Source organism: Paramacrobiotus metropolitanus, unplaced genomic scaffold, assembly GCF_019649055.1.
Source record: "Paramacrobiotus metropolitanus isolate TYO unplaced genomic scaffold, Prichtersi_v1.0 Parri_scaffold0000092, whole genome shotgun sequence".
Lineage (NCBI taxonomy): Eukaryota > Metazoa > Tardigrada > Eutardigrada > Parachela > Macrobiotidae > Paramacrobiotus > Paramacrobiotus metropolitanus.
Window position 1 is genome coordinate 364102 of NW_026570312.1, and position 15461 is coordinate 379562.

The window sequence follows — 15461 nt, forward strand, 5'->3', positions numbered from 1 at the left end:
GTCTGGCCCATCGCCCTTTCGTTGATTTATTGCAGGAAAGCCCGTGATGGCCATTCGTCTCCACTAATTTGCCGCATGCCACGCAGTTATGAGCTGTCACTACAGGCAATCCAAAACGTAATGCCACTCCTACTCTGACTTCTTCATCTCGTAAAAACGTTCCAAGACAAGGCGCCGGTAATGCATTCAGCCAGGCCCCAGAAGCTAAATGCATCCAACAATACGGCTCTTGCGCGCTCATTACCAACCGTTGATAACATCAGTTTTGATACATCCCTGTCAATCATCGGTACATCCACGTATTGAAACTTTCGCACACAATCTTCTGGTAGCGAGCAGTGTGTCACCAGAAGCCAGTTCTCTACAGCCGATTGCGTCATATGGTCACCAGCTCGCGCGTAAAATTTGGAAACGAGAGGCTGCATAGCGTACACCGATGCCAAAAGGCACAAATACCTAGTGACTCTATGCGCCGCTTTCCCAATCCACCACGCCGAACTGGTAAAGCCTAAATCTGCATCCATTGGGCTTCTGTTATGCTTACGTTGGTCAGCTGTTCCACACCATTCCGCAGTTGTTTGTCATAATCTTTCAACAGCTCTGGAAATTCATAGCATCGGGCAGTGCGTAGGCCATATAAAACCTTGGGGATGCTAAGGCAATTTTTTAAAAGAAAAACACTGTAATTTGCAGGTACCTTCGTGAGCCGCTGAACAAACTTGCATAGGTGATCTTTCTTTTCCATCAGGAATTTCGCACAACCGGCTGGTTGTACAGGTGTGCCCAACAGGTAAAGATTATCTGGATTCAACTGGATCATTTTTGGCCATAATTTTCCAACAAAGGCTTACCCGCATCCGCAGCTGAATTGATGAGGTAAAACTCGCATTTGTTGAAATTCAATTCAAGGCCCATCTTCTTCCCTTTTTCTTCAATATTTTTTATCGCGGCGATCACTTTCTCCATGGTACCGGCCAGAGTAACATCATCAAGAAAGCCCAGAAACAGATCGCAATCCAGTCTATCGAAGAGCGGTAGCGATGTGAGGCTGTAGCCGAAGGGGCCACTTGGATCGCCCTGCTGTACCCCCCGGGCGGACGACAAAACTTCTTCCCCACAAATCAAATGGCTCGCGTAACGGTAAGATTGCCAGAAATAGCCGTAATAACTGGGAAAATGCTGTCTTACGGCTTCCAATAACGCGTCCCGTCTCAAAAGGTTAAACGCGTTTTTAAAATCCAGCTTTACCAGTACTCGCTCTCCGTCGTGTGTAGCTTCCAGGTACGAGCGGACCCCGTGAATAATTGCTTCGGCTCCGCCTTTCGTGCCACAGCCATACTGCACAGTGCCGCACAATTCCTTCATCTTGTCAGAACAACGGTGGGTTATTATTTTAGAGACTAAACGGCGAAACGTTTCTAACTGCAATTGGCCGAATTCTCCGTCTTTTTTTGGCAAGGGAGTTAGCCTTGCTCAAAAAAAAAACGGTCTAATGTCGTCCGGAACGCCTCTCTGCAAAACATGATTAACAAAATCAGCCAGAAAAAACGAAATTAGTTACGTTGTACTTGTACGTGTCCGGTGTCATAGGTGAAATAAAGCGCAGTATCACGTGTGCGGCAAAACACGGTAAGGATGCAGCAGGAAAAGTAATATTGCATACTTTTTGTGCTAAAGCGAAGGGGAAACACCCGCTGGTTGCCTCCTTCAGCTTTTCAGCTACGATAACTAAAACTTCGCACACCTATTAGATATGTTTGTGTCAACTGCCATGTGTGTCAGATGGTCAACACCTGTACAGATAGGTTCGGTATTACTCAGAAGTCTTCGATTTTATCCCATCGACTGAAGCTTTAGTTAAGAAAAATGCAAAAGTAATTTTATGGACAAATAGGAAGCTGGCATGCACGAAGTTCTAAAGTTAGCGATTTAAACTTCTTGCATTTAGCATACTTCTCTTTGAGGGAGCTTGGCATGAAGGCGGTGTGAGTTTTGCAGTATTAGACTATCAGTTTGAAGTCTCCTAATATCCTGTCTCCTAATATCCTCGTAGTATGAAAGGCTTCAAGCTATTGCAGTATAATACTGCAACGGCAACTTCTAAGCTGCCACTAGTGGAGTGGGTTAATCCACCGTACCACGATAAAACGAGGTTTGATGGTTCGTCGGTGATGTTACGGAGTTAGCAGTGCCCAAAAAGTCAGTTATGCAGTTGCGAAGATGTTAACCGATACCGGCGCGATTGTCAAGCTGCACAAACATTTTTAATCAGCTGAAAAGTAATTGGGGAAGAGCAAGGGCAAGGGCCAGAGCAAGAATGATTTCAGAACATTCAGACAATCTCAGAAGTCTAGAAAATCCACGTTAGAACGGGTCATCTCGTACAAGTACACATTCAGATGTTTCCGGTTGTACTAGCACCAATGAGATGTACATCTTCACTACAGATCTCATTTGTACGGCTACAATATTATCGTATCGCACTAAAAAGCAGACCGCAGTGTGTACTGTACAAAATACACAACCTGGACAGCATTAAGTAACCGGTCTGCATTTGTGCGCTGATACCCGGCCGTCGAAGTGCAAGGATGTAGCCCAGTCAAGTCCGGAAGCTGGTGTCTGGCTTAACGCGCTGCCTTCCGCTCATATCGGCAACCTACTTGACGACGACACGCTCAAAATTTCTGTCGGCCTTAGACTCGGTGCTGTGATCTGTGATCCACATGAATGTGTAAATGCCACAAGTCTGTTGATGTACGCTCATCACGGTCTATCATGCACTTTCTCGGCCGGAAGGCACCCGCGACATGGTGCTCTCAACAGCATTGTATGCCGCGCCTTCGTCTCGGCAGGTATCCCAGCTAAACTTGAACCACGCGGCACCTCTTACACGAATGAACGACGTCTGACGGCTGTACAACCTTCGCATGGAAAAGAGAAATGCTTGGCTTGGGATGTCACATGTGTCGATACTGTTGCTGCTTCCCATGTCAAATCCACCGCGACAACTGCGGGAGCGGCCGCTGTCCAGACAGAAGAAAAGAAATCAGATTCTACTCGTACTTGAACGGTCGATACATTTTCGCCCCAATGGCTGAAACTATGGGGGCTTGGGGTCCATCGGCTATCCTTGATTAAGGAGCTAGGAAGCGTCTGGGACCTCTGGAGAAAAACGCTCGCACGAATTTCTCCGACAGCGTATCTCATTGGAGATACAGCGAGGCAATGCGGCCTCAATTATGGGCACTATTGGCGAAGCGGAAAAGCTAAATGAAATCTGGATGTTATAAAGTCAGCTTTTCAGCATATAATGGTTTTGTGTTATTGATACATGTGTGTCTCGGTTTTCAAATACAGAGCTAACAAAGTATGTTTAGTGCTTGAATTCGAATCAATTCTAATTAACTGCGAAGTAGCACGCACGGGCTTGCAAAGTTGCACCTAGTGCTGTTAGATGGCTGCTGCCTATTAAAAGTATTAGTGTTTATCAGCACAGGCATACGAGTAACCAGTACGAGTGACCAGCACCTTTCAGTTGTAATAACTATGACTTATAAGTGCAAAATGAGTACACTACTAGAAAAAAAACCAAATTCACATTAAAAATGCTTCCTCTACGCTATCGGTCAGGAATTGTACAGACATTCCCGATTTTATAGTCCGACAATAATTAACCAAAAAGTGATGAATACAGTACAGCCAACGGCAGTTGACAATTCAAGCACGTAAGTTTAAGTTTAACAATGAAGCTACCGCTGAAAGGAACATGCTGCAAGGCAAATACGGACCCGGATTATTGGTTGGCAGTTATTCGGGAACATCCGTCGTCTGAATCAAACAATGCCTTCGCTCAGCACCGCCGCCGTCAGCGTAGACAGCTTACTAGCGTCCAGTCGGCGAACGTTAGACAGGGTCCAGCTCTTTTTCCAGTAAGGGTTAGGTTTGCGCGGATCCGCCCACTGGTAATTCAGCAGGGCCTGCAAGACATGTTGTAGGTACAGTAAATGCTTATCCCTCAATTTTAAACGCAGATAACATGGCGACAAATTCAAATTCACGAGTTGTGCCAACGCCCATTCTATGGCGCGACACGCGCACCAGTTGCGCTCAAAATGCCTCGTTGATGGATGGCAGATTTCAAACAAAATTAGAACCTATCGACATAAAATCTAAAATACGGACTTTCCTGCTTTTTGGTTGTCTTAATACGCGTAGCATTATTATTTGTCCTATAGTAGCCAACTTATTCACCAGAGGCGAATTTTTCTGGTCATTATTTCGGAAAAATTTATCCTTTTCATTGATTCTTAAAGCTTGAGAGAAGTGAATTTGTCGTTGTGGTAGACGTAGCGGAATACTTGTTATCTGTACCTTTATGACACAAACAGCGAGACAATCTTGTAAATACAGCATAAGCGTTCTTACAAGAAACTCGATGGATTGTCTGCTCAGTGAATAAACTAAACTACCCAACTGACCTCGACAATCTTTTCCATGTCTTCCTTCCGCTGTTCAGCAACACAGTCAGCAATCCATTTCTCCACGGCCGGTCGATCCAGCGGCTTTGTAAGGACCAGATTCTTCTCGAAGACCTCCCAAAACGCCGCTTCCCGCTCCCTGCCAACCAGACCGGCGCGGAATGCATGATACGCCAATGCTGCCGCCATCTTCTCATCTCCCATGAGAACATGTCGCCACACGATGCGGCCGCGTGATTGTTTCGGTACGCGCAGACGAGACAAGCAGTCGATGAGAGCGTCCACATTCCCATCCGGCTCAACGAAATCCCCCTTGTAGAACACCACTGGTAAGTGGTTCGCACGGAACACCCTCCGGATCAGACTGGTCAGTGCGGAGAATTCGTCCAACTCGATGCCGGTGATGACGATCATTCTGGTGGCGCTGTTGAGGCATTTCAGCAGGCAGACCGTCATCCAGTAAAGCGTGTGTTCGTAATCATCCACCCCGTTAAAATCCGCAGCGTTGTTGGAGACGCGCACCTCGGGGAAGTAGGCGTCGGTGGTGAGGAGAGCGTTCCACAGGGGACAAACCCGCCGACAACGGACACGCCCGATGGAGTCCAGGGCGCGGAAGACCTCCAGCAGCAGTTCAGCCGGCAGCGGCAGGGTGCTGCGCTGACCGGTGGAAACCTTCCGCTGCGGGGCACTAACCACCCCGGGTTGGCGGAGCAACCATTTCCAGGTCAGGGTGCTACGATCCATCTCCTCGTCTTCCTTCACGGTCTTGGTGTATTCGAAATCCTGCACCAGACAACTTGTGTCAGGGAGAACGTTGATGATTTCGTACATAACTAACATAAGCAAACAATATCTTCATTCTTCAACATTTATTTTTAAATTAAGCAATTTATTTTTAATTGATTTAGGTGACCGGCGCGGACGCCACCATGGCGGAGGCAAAGAAAAACCATAAGCACAGATATTTGCGCGATAATTACACTTTCTCTGCTCTGGTTTTCGAAACAGTGCGTGTGGGGTAAAGAAGGGAAATGTAAGATGTCTGCACTCGGTAAAATGCTTTTCGAGAGAAAACTTTCGAGAGTTTCTGAAGCATAGAACAAGTGTGAAACATACCACTTGCTCAGCAGTCAAGGGAGTGTCAGCGTGCCACTGCAGGTAGTTGAAGGTCTGGCTGAGCAGCGCCGTGCACTGCACATGGAAACTCTGGTTGACTTCGTACTGGAAGATTTCCCGGACCGCGGAGGACGCCTCCGACCAGCAGCCCGCCGGCAACAGACAGTCGCGAATCACAAAATCATTCTTCTTCACTCGGCGCTGCAGACGATCGGCGTCTGTGAGCGGTGAGCGTAGTTGAGTGCAGGGAACCAGCTCCTTGACGGTCCCAAAGGGTAGCTGCACTTGCACGCTGGCCGCATGTTTAGCGTGTAGTTCTCCCCTGGCGACGGATTCGCCTTGATACCAGATCCACGCCCCGTCGGTCGGACGGCGCAGCAGGACCTGTAGCCGCTGGCCGGCCTGGTCCGGGCGCCATCGGGCCGTGGAACTGCAGCTAAAAATGCGTCCGTATTCCACGAACTGCGCGCGCTGTCCCGCGCAGCGGAGATCGACGATCAGGCCGCCCTCCGCCACGTTGATGACGGCGCCGTGCTGCAGGTAGCCGCCGTCGACCAGGACGTCCACGGCGTTCCAGTCGCCCACCCAATGCATCTCGTCTCCGTATACAAACATCGTGTCTTATCTGCGAACAGGCTCCATGATTATTCGTAAACACAAGGCAGTGCTGGAGAGGGGATTCCATACTTATCTCCGCGGATGGAAGAGGGCGGGCTTTACATAAAGGAGGAACGCGAAACAAGTACCGTACATCAGCAAAAAACGTTACAAAACAGAATTAACAGTGGTACTTGCTATTTGCAGAAAAAGTAACTGTTCGCAACATTTGAAACTCACGCAGTCAAGCTCCAACAGCGAATCCGCTGTCCTCAACGTACTCGCCACTGCGGGCGGTTAGTTTGCGGCATTCAACGTCAGAAACATTTTTGTTTTATTCGTTGGTGCGTGCTGGATGATAAATGAATAAATTCTCTTCAGCCCGTAGAAGCCAAATTATTCGACAACCATTCGTAATTCATTCGTTAGCGAAAAAAGGCAGCTTATCGGTTATGCTAAATAAGCAAAATAGCCAACAGTAATCCTTCTTACAAGTACCTGTAAAATCTTAGAAGAAACATTAGAAAGTGAGTTTGAACATAGTCATAAGCGGATAAAAATAACTACCCCCAAAGGAAGACAACGCAGGAAAAAATCGATCCCAGCATGTTGTTGATATTCACAGCGAAATCAGCCTTCAGTCATTTCCCTCGATGCCAGCGCGCTCAGTGCCGCCGCCGTCAGTGTTGTCAGCTGACCGACATCCACACAAGGCACATCGGATTCCTTCCACTCGCGATTGCCGTGCTGGTGGCGAGTCAACTCGCGCGGATCCGCCCGCTGGTAATGGTTGAGGACCTGCAGCACATGTTCACCAGTCACTGCGCATCATACACAGTAGCGCCATCAGTAGAAATAAACGGCCGCCCCTACGGCTTGTGGTCCGCCGCATGCAACTACCTGGCGACTTTTTTCCCATCGACACACGGTTTTCCGATGAATAACAAAATACGTTAGCTGTGGACAGACCAGTTTTCTAAACGGTATCACAGTCAATTAAAGCGCGACCTACAATTTGCTGACCGACATGCTTTTGACTTACACAACTCGCTGACCGACAACTTGTTGACCGACAATTTGCTTTTCGGCTAAGTTGTTGACCGACGTTTTGTCGAAAACTCGAAATATTTTTGCTGATCCACAACTTGTTGTCAAGTTCGGGACGTCGGTTTTTTCAGTTTTCTCAACTTATTTTTGCTTATTCTGAGGTTTCTTGGGGTTTTTAGGTCATTCTTAGTTTTCTTAGGTTTCTTGGGTTTCTCAAGTCAACAAATTGTCGGCAGCAAGTTGTCGGTGTTCACAAAAAGGCGTTCAACAAAACGTCGTTCAACGAATTGTCGTTGCAACAAACTGTCGGGTCATCATTTCCTCAGTCAGCAAAAAGTCGCCAGCAAGTTGTCGGTCAGCAGGATAGGCGTCAGCGAGTTGTAGGTGTGCCGTTTTTTGTAGGTTTTTCATCAACGCAACCAGAGGTAACTAACCTGAACAATTTCATCGATGTGCTTCTTCCGCTTCTGCACAGTGCAGTCAGCAATCCATTTGGCCAGCGCCTGCCCGTTCATCGGCTCTCCTGTAAGACTCTTCTCCACGGCCTCCCACAGCCCCTTTTCCACCTCGGCGTGGTCCGTATGGCCGACGGATGAATGATGTGCCACACTGGCGGTTATGTACCGATCCCCGATGAGGCACTGTCGCCAGACAACGCGGCCGCCAGGGTCAACCAGATCAGCCAGACAGCTGACTACATCGTCCAGAAAATCGAATTTATCCACAACGAAGTGTCCCTTGTAGAACACCACCGACGGTGCGCCGGTGGCTTGCAGAATGCCGTACATCAGATTCTCCAATTCGCCGAATTCGTACCAGCGCATTTTCATGGCAATCACCATTTTGGTGGTGCTGTGCAGGCACTTCAGCAAGCAGACCATCATCCAGTACAGAGTGTGTTCGTAATCGTCCAGCCCGTTATAATCCGCATCGCTGTGGAAGACTCGTACATCCGGGAAGTAGGCGCCGGTGGTAAGGAGACTGTTCCACAGCGGACAGACACGCCGACAACGGACACGCCCGATGGAGTCCAGCGAAAGGAAGACCTCCACCAGCAGTTCAGGCGGCAGCGACATACTGCGCAGCTGACCGCTGGAGATCTTCCGCTGCGGTGTGCCAACCGCCCCGCGCTGGCGGAGGAACGATTTCCATGTCGGGGATGCGCGGCCCAACTCAGCGTCCTCCTTTAGTAACTCGTTGTATAATATTTCGTTTCCTGTACAAAGAAATACAAACAAAATGAAGGTAAGTCGGTGATATCATGTTACACAGTAATTTTCCTCATACATTTTTATTCTTAGCTACATCGGTGAAGAATTCCATAAGAACCTTCCCAAAATGAACAATTTAAAAATACTGTGCGAAGTCTAAAGGCCAGTTTCTGTTAATAAAAATTCCCATTTCATACAGATGCAATTTTGATTCTGACAACTTTTTAGTTTTGGGACGCATACATGGATGAATCGCCGGTGTACAGACGTTATTCTCGAATTCAAGCGAAAAGTATGAACTATCAGTCAGTGGAAAACGAAATGGATGTTTGACCAAAGGTCTAAAGTTGCAGGAATAAGATCTGCTGGAAATCTGTTGGAATTATCCTGAATGTATCCCACCCAACAGGAAGTGGTGTCGGTTTACGTTTAGGTTGAACTTTAAACCAGCTTTAGAATTTCGTATTTTCGCGAAACTAATTTTGGAATATAACCAGAAGGCCGTTTGGCTCAATCTCCGTCAAGCATGCCGGATCACAAAGCCGGCGTACATCACGGAAGTCAGTTTTTATGGACATATATGGTTCGTATGCATATTTTGCCACTTTGACGGACGTAAAGAAAAATGCGAGGACAGCCGGAAAAAAAGACCTTAAGGCGGATGAATGTTGCGGCATGCCTGCTCTGATAAGTTCTAATCAGTTAGCCAAGAGCGACAAAAAGCATGGCTGGACGAAGCTATCCAATTGCCCATACTGTTTCTAAACCTCATTTTAGTTTTTATTCTCTTAGCGTTCATACGGAATGTTCTAATTAATCTGGGTCTGTAGTCTGGCATTTCTTGCTTCCGTAAACGGCACACTCGCAAAAAATCTGCCGACTGAGGGAATCGAACCAACAACCTCCATACGAGTACTCTAAGGCCGAGAAAGGCACCACTAGGCTATCGGCAAAGCATACAAATTGTATCGAAATGTTCTATCAAACGATCCTATAAAGAGCGTATGCCGCTCTGACAACGGTAATCATAACTGGTTCGTGACATCCTTTTCCAACCAGAAACGAAGGCTGTCCAACCGGAAAAGGCTCTCTCGGAGTGCTAAATAAGCCTTTCGGTTAAACATGCTCTAAGAGCATCGCTGTTGTAATATCGAAAAAGCTAACACAGTACCCCCGGACAATCCGCGATCCATCCCAAATTCGCGCCCGCAGAAAGCGGGCCTGCCATTGTTTTTCGGAATTGGCTGCATCGGAACGTACCATTTGCTGCGGCGTCAAAGGAGTGTCCATGCGCCACTGCAGATAGTTGAACGTCTGGCTGAGCAGCGCGGTGCACCGCATACGGGAGCGTTGGTTCAGTCCGTACTGGAAGATCTCCCGGACAGCGGTGGACGCCTCGGACCAGTAGACGGCCGGCAGTGCACAGCAGCGGATGAGAAAATCATCCTTCTCCACGCGCCGCTTGCGTAGACCGGTGTCCGTGGGCGGTGGGCGAATTTGGCCGTGGGGAACCAGCTCCTTGGCGGTCCCATGAGGCAGCTTCACCTGCACTGGGTGCACACAATCAGCATGTTCCAAGAAGAAGTTCTCCCAAGAAGCGGCTTGGCCCGAATGCCAGATCCAGGCACCGTCCACAGGCCGGCGCAGCAGGACCTGCACCGGCTCGCCGTCCTGCTGCGGGCTCCATCCGGCCGTGGAAAGGCAGCGAAAAATGCGCCCGTACTCGATGAACTGCGCGCGCTGTCCCGCACAGCGGAAATCAACGATCAGTCCGCCCTCGGCCACGTTGACGACGACGCCGTGCTGCAGCTGGCCGTCGTCGAGCTGAACATCCACGGCGTTCCATGGGCCAACCTCATGCATATCGGCTCCGTAAATATGCATGTCGCGTTAACTCGCCTGTAGTGTTCGTAAAATCTACTCTATACAGTGACTCTTTGCGAGAGAAGGAATTGGATTTTATGCTTTAATGTGCGCGAAACAGCAGAGACTTCGTTTCAATAAGGAACCCGAAACACAGACAAGACTGTTATTATCAGCAAAGGAAAATATTGCCAAAGGTTTAGATAACTTAAGCTCAGCAAATTAGAGAAACTAGTCGACTACCAACTACGAGTAGCTTTTAAGTACTGCATATACTGTATTTCTTTTAAGTTGCCACAATTCGCGCTATCAAACGGGACCGTCGTTCTGGGCGGTCCGATCTGCACTTTAACGATTTGGTCACATTTCCGGTACCTTTCCGACTTCGTGCAGCCCTAGTTTTTCTAAACTGAAGTTTGAAGCTTAATGATTAATCACACTAACGTCCGTACAAAGTTTGACTTAACGGCCAACTCGGGGAGAAGACCAATCATAAAGTGTCTAAAGAACATCATTTATCAAAAGTTAAAAAAATTTGAAGCCTTTAGATTTAAAGTACTTAATTCGACATGATCGTAGACGTTTTCCGTGACGTTTTCTCATGGCTTTCTCATGGCTTTCTCATGGAAGTCTCCATTTCTCGAGAGAACGTGACACATGCTGTGCCGACAACACCTGAAGTTTAAAACGTTAGTGGCAAATGCCTCAGCCTGTACTCAGTTGCTCAAGACTCGTACTTCTCGTGCTTTCACCCTCCCGGCTTCCGGTTGGAAGACACTCCTTAAAAATGATTTAAATTTAAACATTAGAAAAACAACAAAAATTTCTCAGGCGTGATAGACATTCTAAGAGTAGGGTGCCGGATATTTATGATAGTACCACTTTGATAACGTAACTTTTGCGAACCAGGCTTTAGAGTATTGATTATGGAATGCAACGTAGGCAAAAGCACTAGAGTAAGGATTCTCGCCATCCCGTGAACGGTCAGGCATTCTCAGGACAATGTTGGTCTTTGGAAAGAAGGAGAATCGAAAACGCTGACGCAAATTTAAGCACGCTACATTATATTTAACAACAGCTCGAAGGTCATCAGTTACAAAACACCCACACACCGAATAACCGGCTGAATGGACTCACGTGAGTCGTCAATTTTTCCGGCCGATTCCCAGCCACCTTCCAACATACAGGGCAAAAAAGCGTGTTCTTACCAGTTCTCCAAAATTCGCAGGTGCAAAACGGGAGTGGGGCTTTGTGCCGCGGTTAATGTGGATCAGGCAGCCCTCTTCAATCTTCGCCGGCAAAGCCGGTAAGTCACTCCCGTGCTGGCCATTCCACCACTGCAGATCCTCCTGGCTGCACGCGCTGGCCAGATGCAAGTTCGGTCGGCTTAGTTTGACACTGTATCGTTGGAATCGCTCCAAATCAAGCGGTACTCGTACTGCCTTGCTTTGAACATGCAGTCTCGATACCAGGACTGCCAGCCGATCAACCGTAACTACGCAGCTGTGACAGTGCCTGTTTCTCCATTTGTTAAAATTTTATACGATGTAGTATGATGCAAATACTTGTACGATGTCTAATAATTACGATGTCAACCTTCATTCCTGGTACAACACAGATAGATCCCTTTCAAAAGACACTGGACCAGTTAAAGTTATCAAAGAAAAGCCCATGGACCAAGGAGAAGCTGCATGAAACTCGTTGTTTTCTGTTTGTCTTTCTGTTTTGTTAATAATTATTATTGTCTGTCGATCTTGGTAAGGAGGAATTCTTGGTAAGGAGACTAACCGGCGTTATTGCCAGGCATATGTGCGCCGGCTCTGTACAGGAAACTGCACAGGCCGATACTGTAAACATAAGATTTTTCCTGCAGCCGAGAATGACGCTAACTGATACGCTTAGATTGTTGAGGCAACAGCGAACACAGCAACAGCATTTACGAAGACAGGCAGCACATTTTAAAGTAGACTAGTAGATTGTTCCTCTCTCCAGAAATACAACGCGGAAACTTACTTTGTTGCCAGAATTTGGTGGATCGCTCTTAGCTATCCGATAGCAACCTTATTCGGACCATGTTCAGAGACTGCGCGTGGCTTTACGGCGCCGTCGCCGTGCAAGACGACGACAAATCCTTCCGCCAGGCAATGACCACCGAGCCCCTTCCGCCGGAGCGGAGCTTCCGCATCGATTTCGATTATCCGGATCATCATGCCGATGTAGTGCCGTTTGACCGCTGTTTCGGCCCCATTTTGTTTGATTTCATGGGCTTGCTCGCTTTTCTGCCGGAGACACTGTTGAAGCCCTGTGCCGCAAAAGCGAACAGGACCACGGCGCTTGGCGCCAGCCATCGTCGTCGGTGGATCCAACGAGACCTTCGGCTTTGTCGAGATGGAGCGCAGTGGGGAGACCGTAAATACATGTCTAAACAGTTCAGAACAATAGTTTCTTCCCGCCGCCCAGGACACGTATAGGGTCAAGCAGCATTCATTGCTGTTTGTCACGGAAATATCCCGAATTTGGTACCATGTACCGGGCCGGCATACTCCACTTAAGTGGTTTTGTGTTCATAATCACTTACGGTACACAACGGGCGAAGCGGAAAAGTTAAATGAACTCTGGATGTTACAAAGTGCAGCTTTTCGCTGGCTCTTAATGGTTTCTTTTACTGACACAGTCATGCATAATTCGGTTTTCAAATAAAAATGTTCGCATTCTAACGGTACAATAAGAAGGGTACCTAAAGCGCAAAAACCGGTTTTTTAGCGTGAAGGGTGTAAAGCCGGCTAAACCGTAGTACAAAAGTGGACGTTTTCGTTTTACCGTTCAAATGTTTCTTTTTATTAAAATTTTGAACAGCTTGTCTATTGGTAAGGGTGTCCGACGGAAAAAAAATATGAAGTCTTTACTTTATGTTTCAGTGGTTAAGTGTCGTTAACTTACAATGCTAATAAATCAGCAACGGCTGTTGCGATCATGTAATGGCATGCGGATGTTCTCCACGTGCGTACACTGCGGATTAACACCACCAGATTCAGTCCATTGCCCACGGTGCACAGAATCAGCAGGCAGAAATTAACAGGCCGGCAAGCAAGGTACACTTCGTGGGCTTGTTCTCTGGAATAGCGACGGACATAGAAATGGCTGTGATTTCCAGCACGACTGTGGTTTCCCACGCTGTCATTGAATGCGCTCAGATTAATATGATGTTCCTGATGATTGTTGCTGTTATTCGCTGTCCAACTGGAAGCATCAACACAAACGAAGAAAATAAACAGTAGAAACACGACGTGCATGCGTAAGCCGGCATTTTCTGACATCCTGATATTCCACCACAAAACGTTAGATTATCGACGAAAAATAAGTGATCGCGGCGTAATGAAAACTGCATACTTGGCCTGCTGCACTGCCGGGGCTATTACCGGCAACCAAATATACCTTCAAGCTGTATTTCCAACCATTCATTATAGTCCTTAGCCGCTTGATTTATCCATTGCTAATCAATAATTAAGCTCCTGTTAGTTGGTGTTGCTCACAGCGCTCAGCAATAAGGCAGCCGGTATGGTATCTCCTGCTGGAACACATGCATTCCATCTGAACACATACATTATTCAAGGCAGCGAAGTCTGCTTAATTAAATTTTTCGGACAGCTTTGCATGCCCAAAGGCGTGTGCAGATGCGAGAGATTATTTTGTTGCTCTGTCTCGATCAAGCACATGACTAAATATGACACGGCTAACGTATGATGCTAATGTCTGAGTAAACGGAATTCAGTGTGGACTGTTTTGCATCAAGTAAGCGGATTTTGATTCTTTTCTTTCTTCTATTGGATGAAGTGGTCTCGGATGTGCTTGGCAGCGACGAAAACTTTGTGAAAATATGCCGTTAGAAAATTCGAAAATGGCGATGGCACAGTGGCTGTGCTACGTGGACCACACTCGGTAACCAGCGGTTCGATTCCGCTCCATCGCCATTTTTCCCAGTTTCCTCAACAGGAAATTCTTTCGGACTTCATTAGGCCGCCCTCCCTCGCTGAGATACCAACGGACAGCGTCCTGTCTGAGTCGTTATTGATCCCGCTTTCCAATAGAATCATTTCGGTTATGCGAACGCATACCGGCATTCTCTGCTACGAGTGCCACAGCGGCATATACGTAAAAATTTATTTTGATCATTTTCGTGAAACTGTGAACTATCGACGATCTTATACTGCACCAACGAAAATGACAATACTGTAAAGCCTAAATATTTAAAGAATAACTTGCAAAATAATCCTGAATTACGATGATTTTATGGAGATTCCAGTGACGCCGTGCGACCGCTGCTCATTCAACATAGCTCTTGCGTTTCAGTGTCGGTCACACCTACAATGCGTTGCGTTACATACATATTTTCCCGAGTGTGCTTGACAAACGCAAATTTGTCCTGGGGCGACTTTCGCTGTACGCTGGGGCAGACCCAAAACGCACCGGAATCGGCCGTCTTATCTCTGATACTTGACACGACACGCCACTGGCTATAAAGTGCAAGGCCATGATCGACAGAATTGATACGAACAACGGACGTGCCTCGTACAATACAGGCCAGTACGAGCATTAATTTTTACGCGGGGAATGCCGATTACAGCGGGGACTACCGCTAATATGGTGCTTATTAATGCATAACACGGTGGTACACCTACACCGGCTACACGGTATGCCTGAGGGAAATCGCGCGGTTTGGTTTATAAAGCGAAGCCGCGTAGCACTACAACGTCAATTCACAGACATAATAATCACGGGAAAACTGTTGATCTTTCTTCTGTTTTGACTGTACATTCCCAATCCAGCCAATCCACTGTACCATGGAACGAACTTCGAGCGAGAAGATTCAGAATGCCCAGGACGCTTACGAAGGCCGTCCAGGAGATATGCAGCGCGTCATCACCGAGAAGCATGAAAAATCCGGCGGCGAGGAGAGGCACAGTGTGGTCAGCGAAGTGAAGGACGCGCGCAGCACGGCAGAGAAGATAACCGACGCCAAAAAGGCATTCCATGGACCTTGACGGAAATTTGCGGTAATGCGAGAGACGTAACGGTTTATCAAATCATCCCTGCATACTTTGGCTGACTACTGCGGAAATTTCATGGAATAAACCTTGGTACTAACAAA

The 15461-nt window shown here is 47.4% G+C and overlaps 2 protein-coding genes across 2 annotated transcripts; both read right to left on the reverse strand.

Annotated features, from left to right (window-relative positions):
• Positions 1-3617: 3617 nt before the first annotated feature.
• Positions 3618-6389, reverse strand: LOC129596600 (uncharacterized). Its single transcript, XM_055493926.1, has 4 exons — positions 6282-6389; positions 5595-6219; positions 4479-5261; positions 3618-3977 (listed from the first exon to the last, which is right to left on the reverse strand). Exons 2-4 carry the CDS (start codon positions 6207-6209, stop codon positions 3834-3836), a joined length of 1542 nt encoding a protein of 513 aa, XP_055349901.1. The 5' UTR covers positions 6210-6219; positions 6282-6389; the 3' UTR covers positions 3618-3833.
• A 432-nt stretch (positions 6390-6821) lies between these two features.
• Positions 6822-10074, reverse strand: LOC129596589 (uncharacterized). The gene is made up of 3 exons (XM_055493916.1): positions 9710-10074; positions 7673-8454; positions 6822-6989 (listed from the first exon to the last, which is right to left on the reverse strand). Exons 2-3 carry the CDS (start codon positions 8312-8314, stop codon positions 6822-6824), a joined length of 810 nt encoding a protein of 269 aa, XP_055349891.1. The 5' UTR covers positions 8315-8454; positions 9710-10074.
• Positions 10075-15461: the final 5387 nt, after the last annotated feature.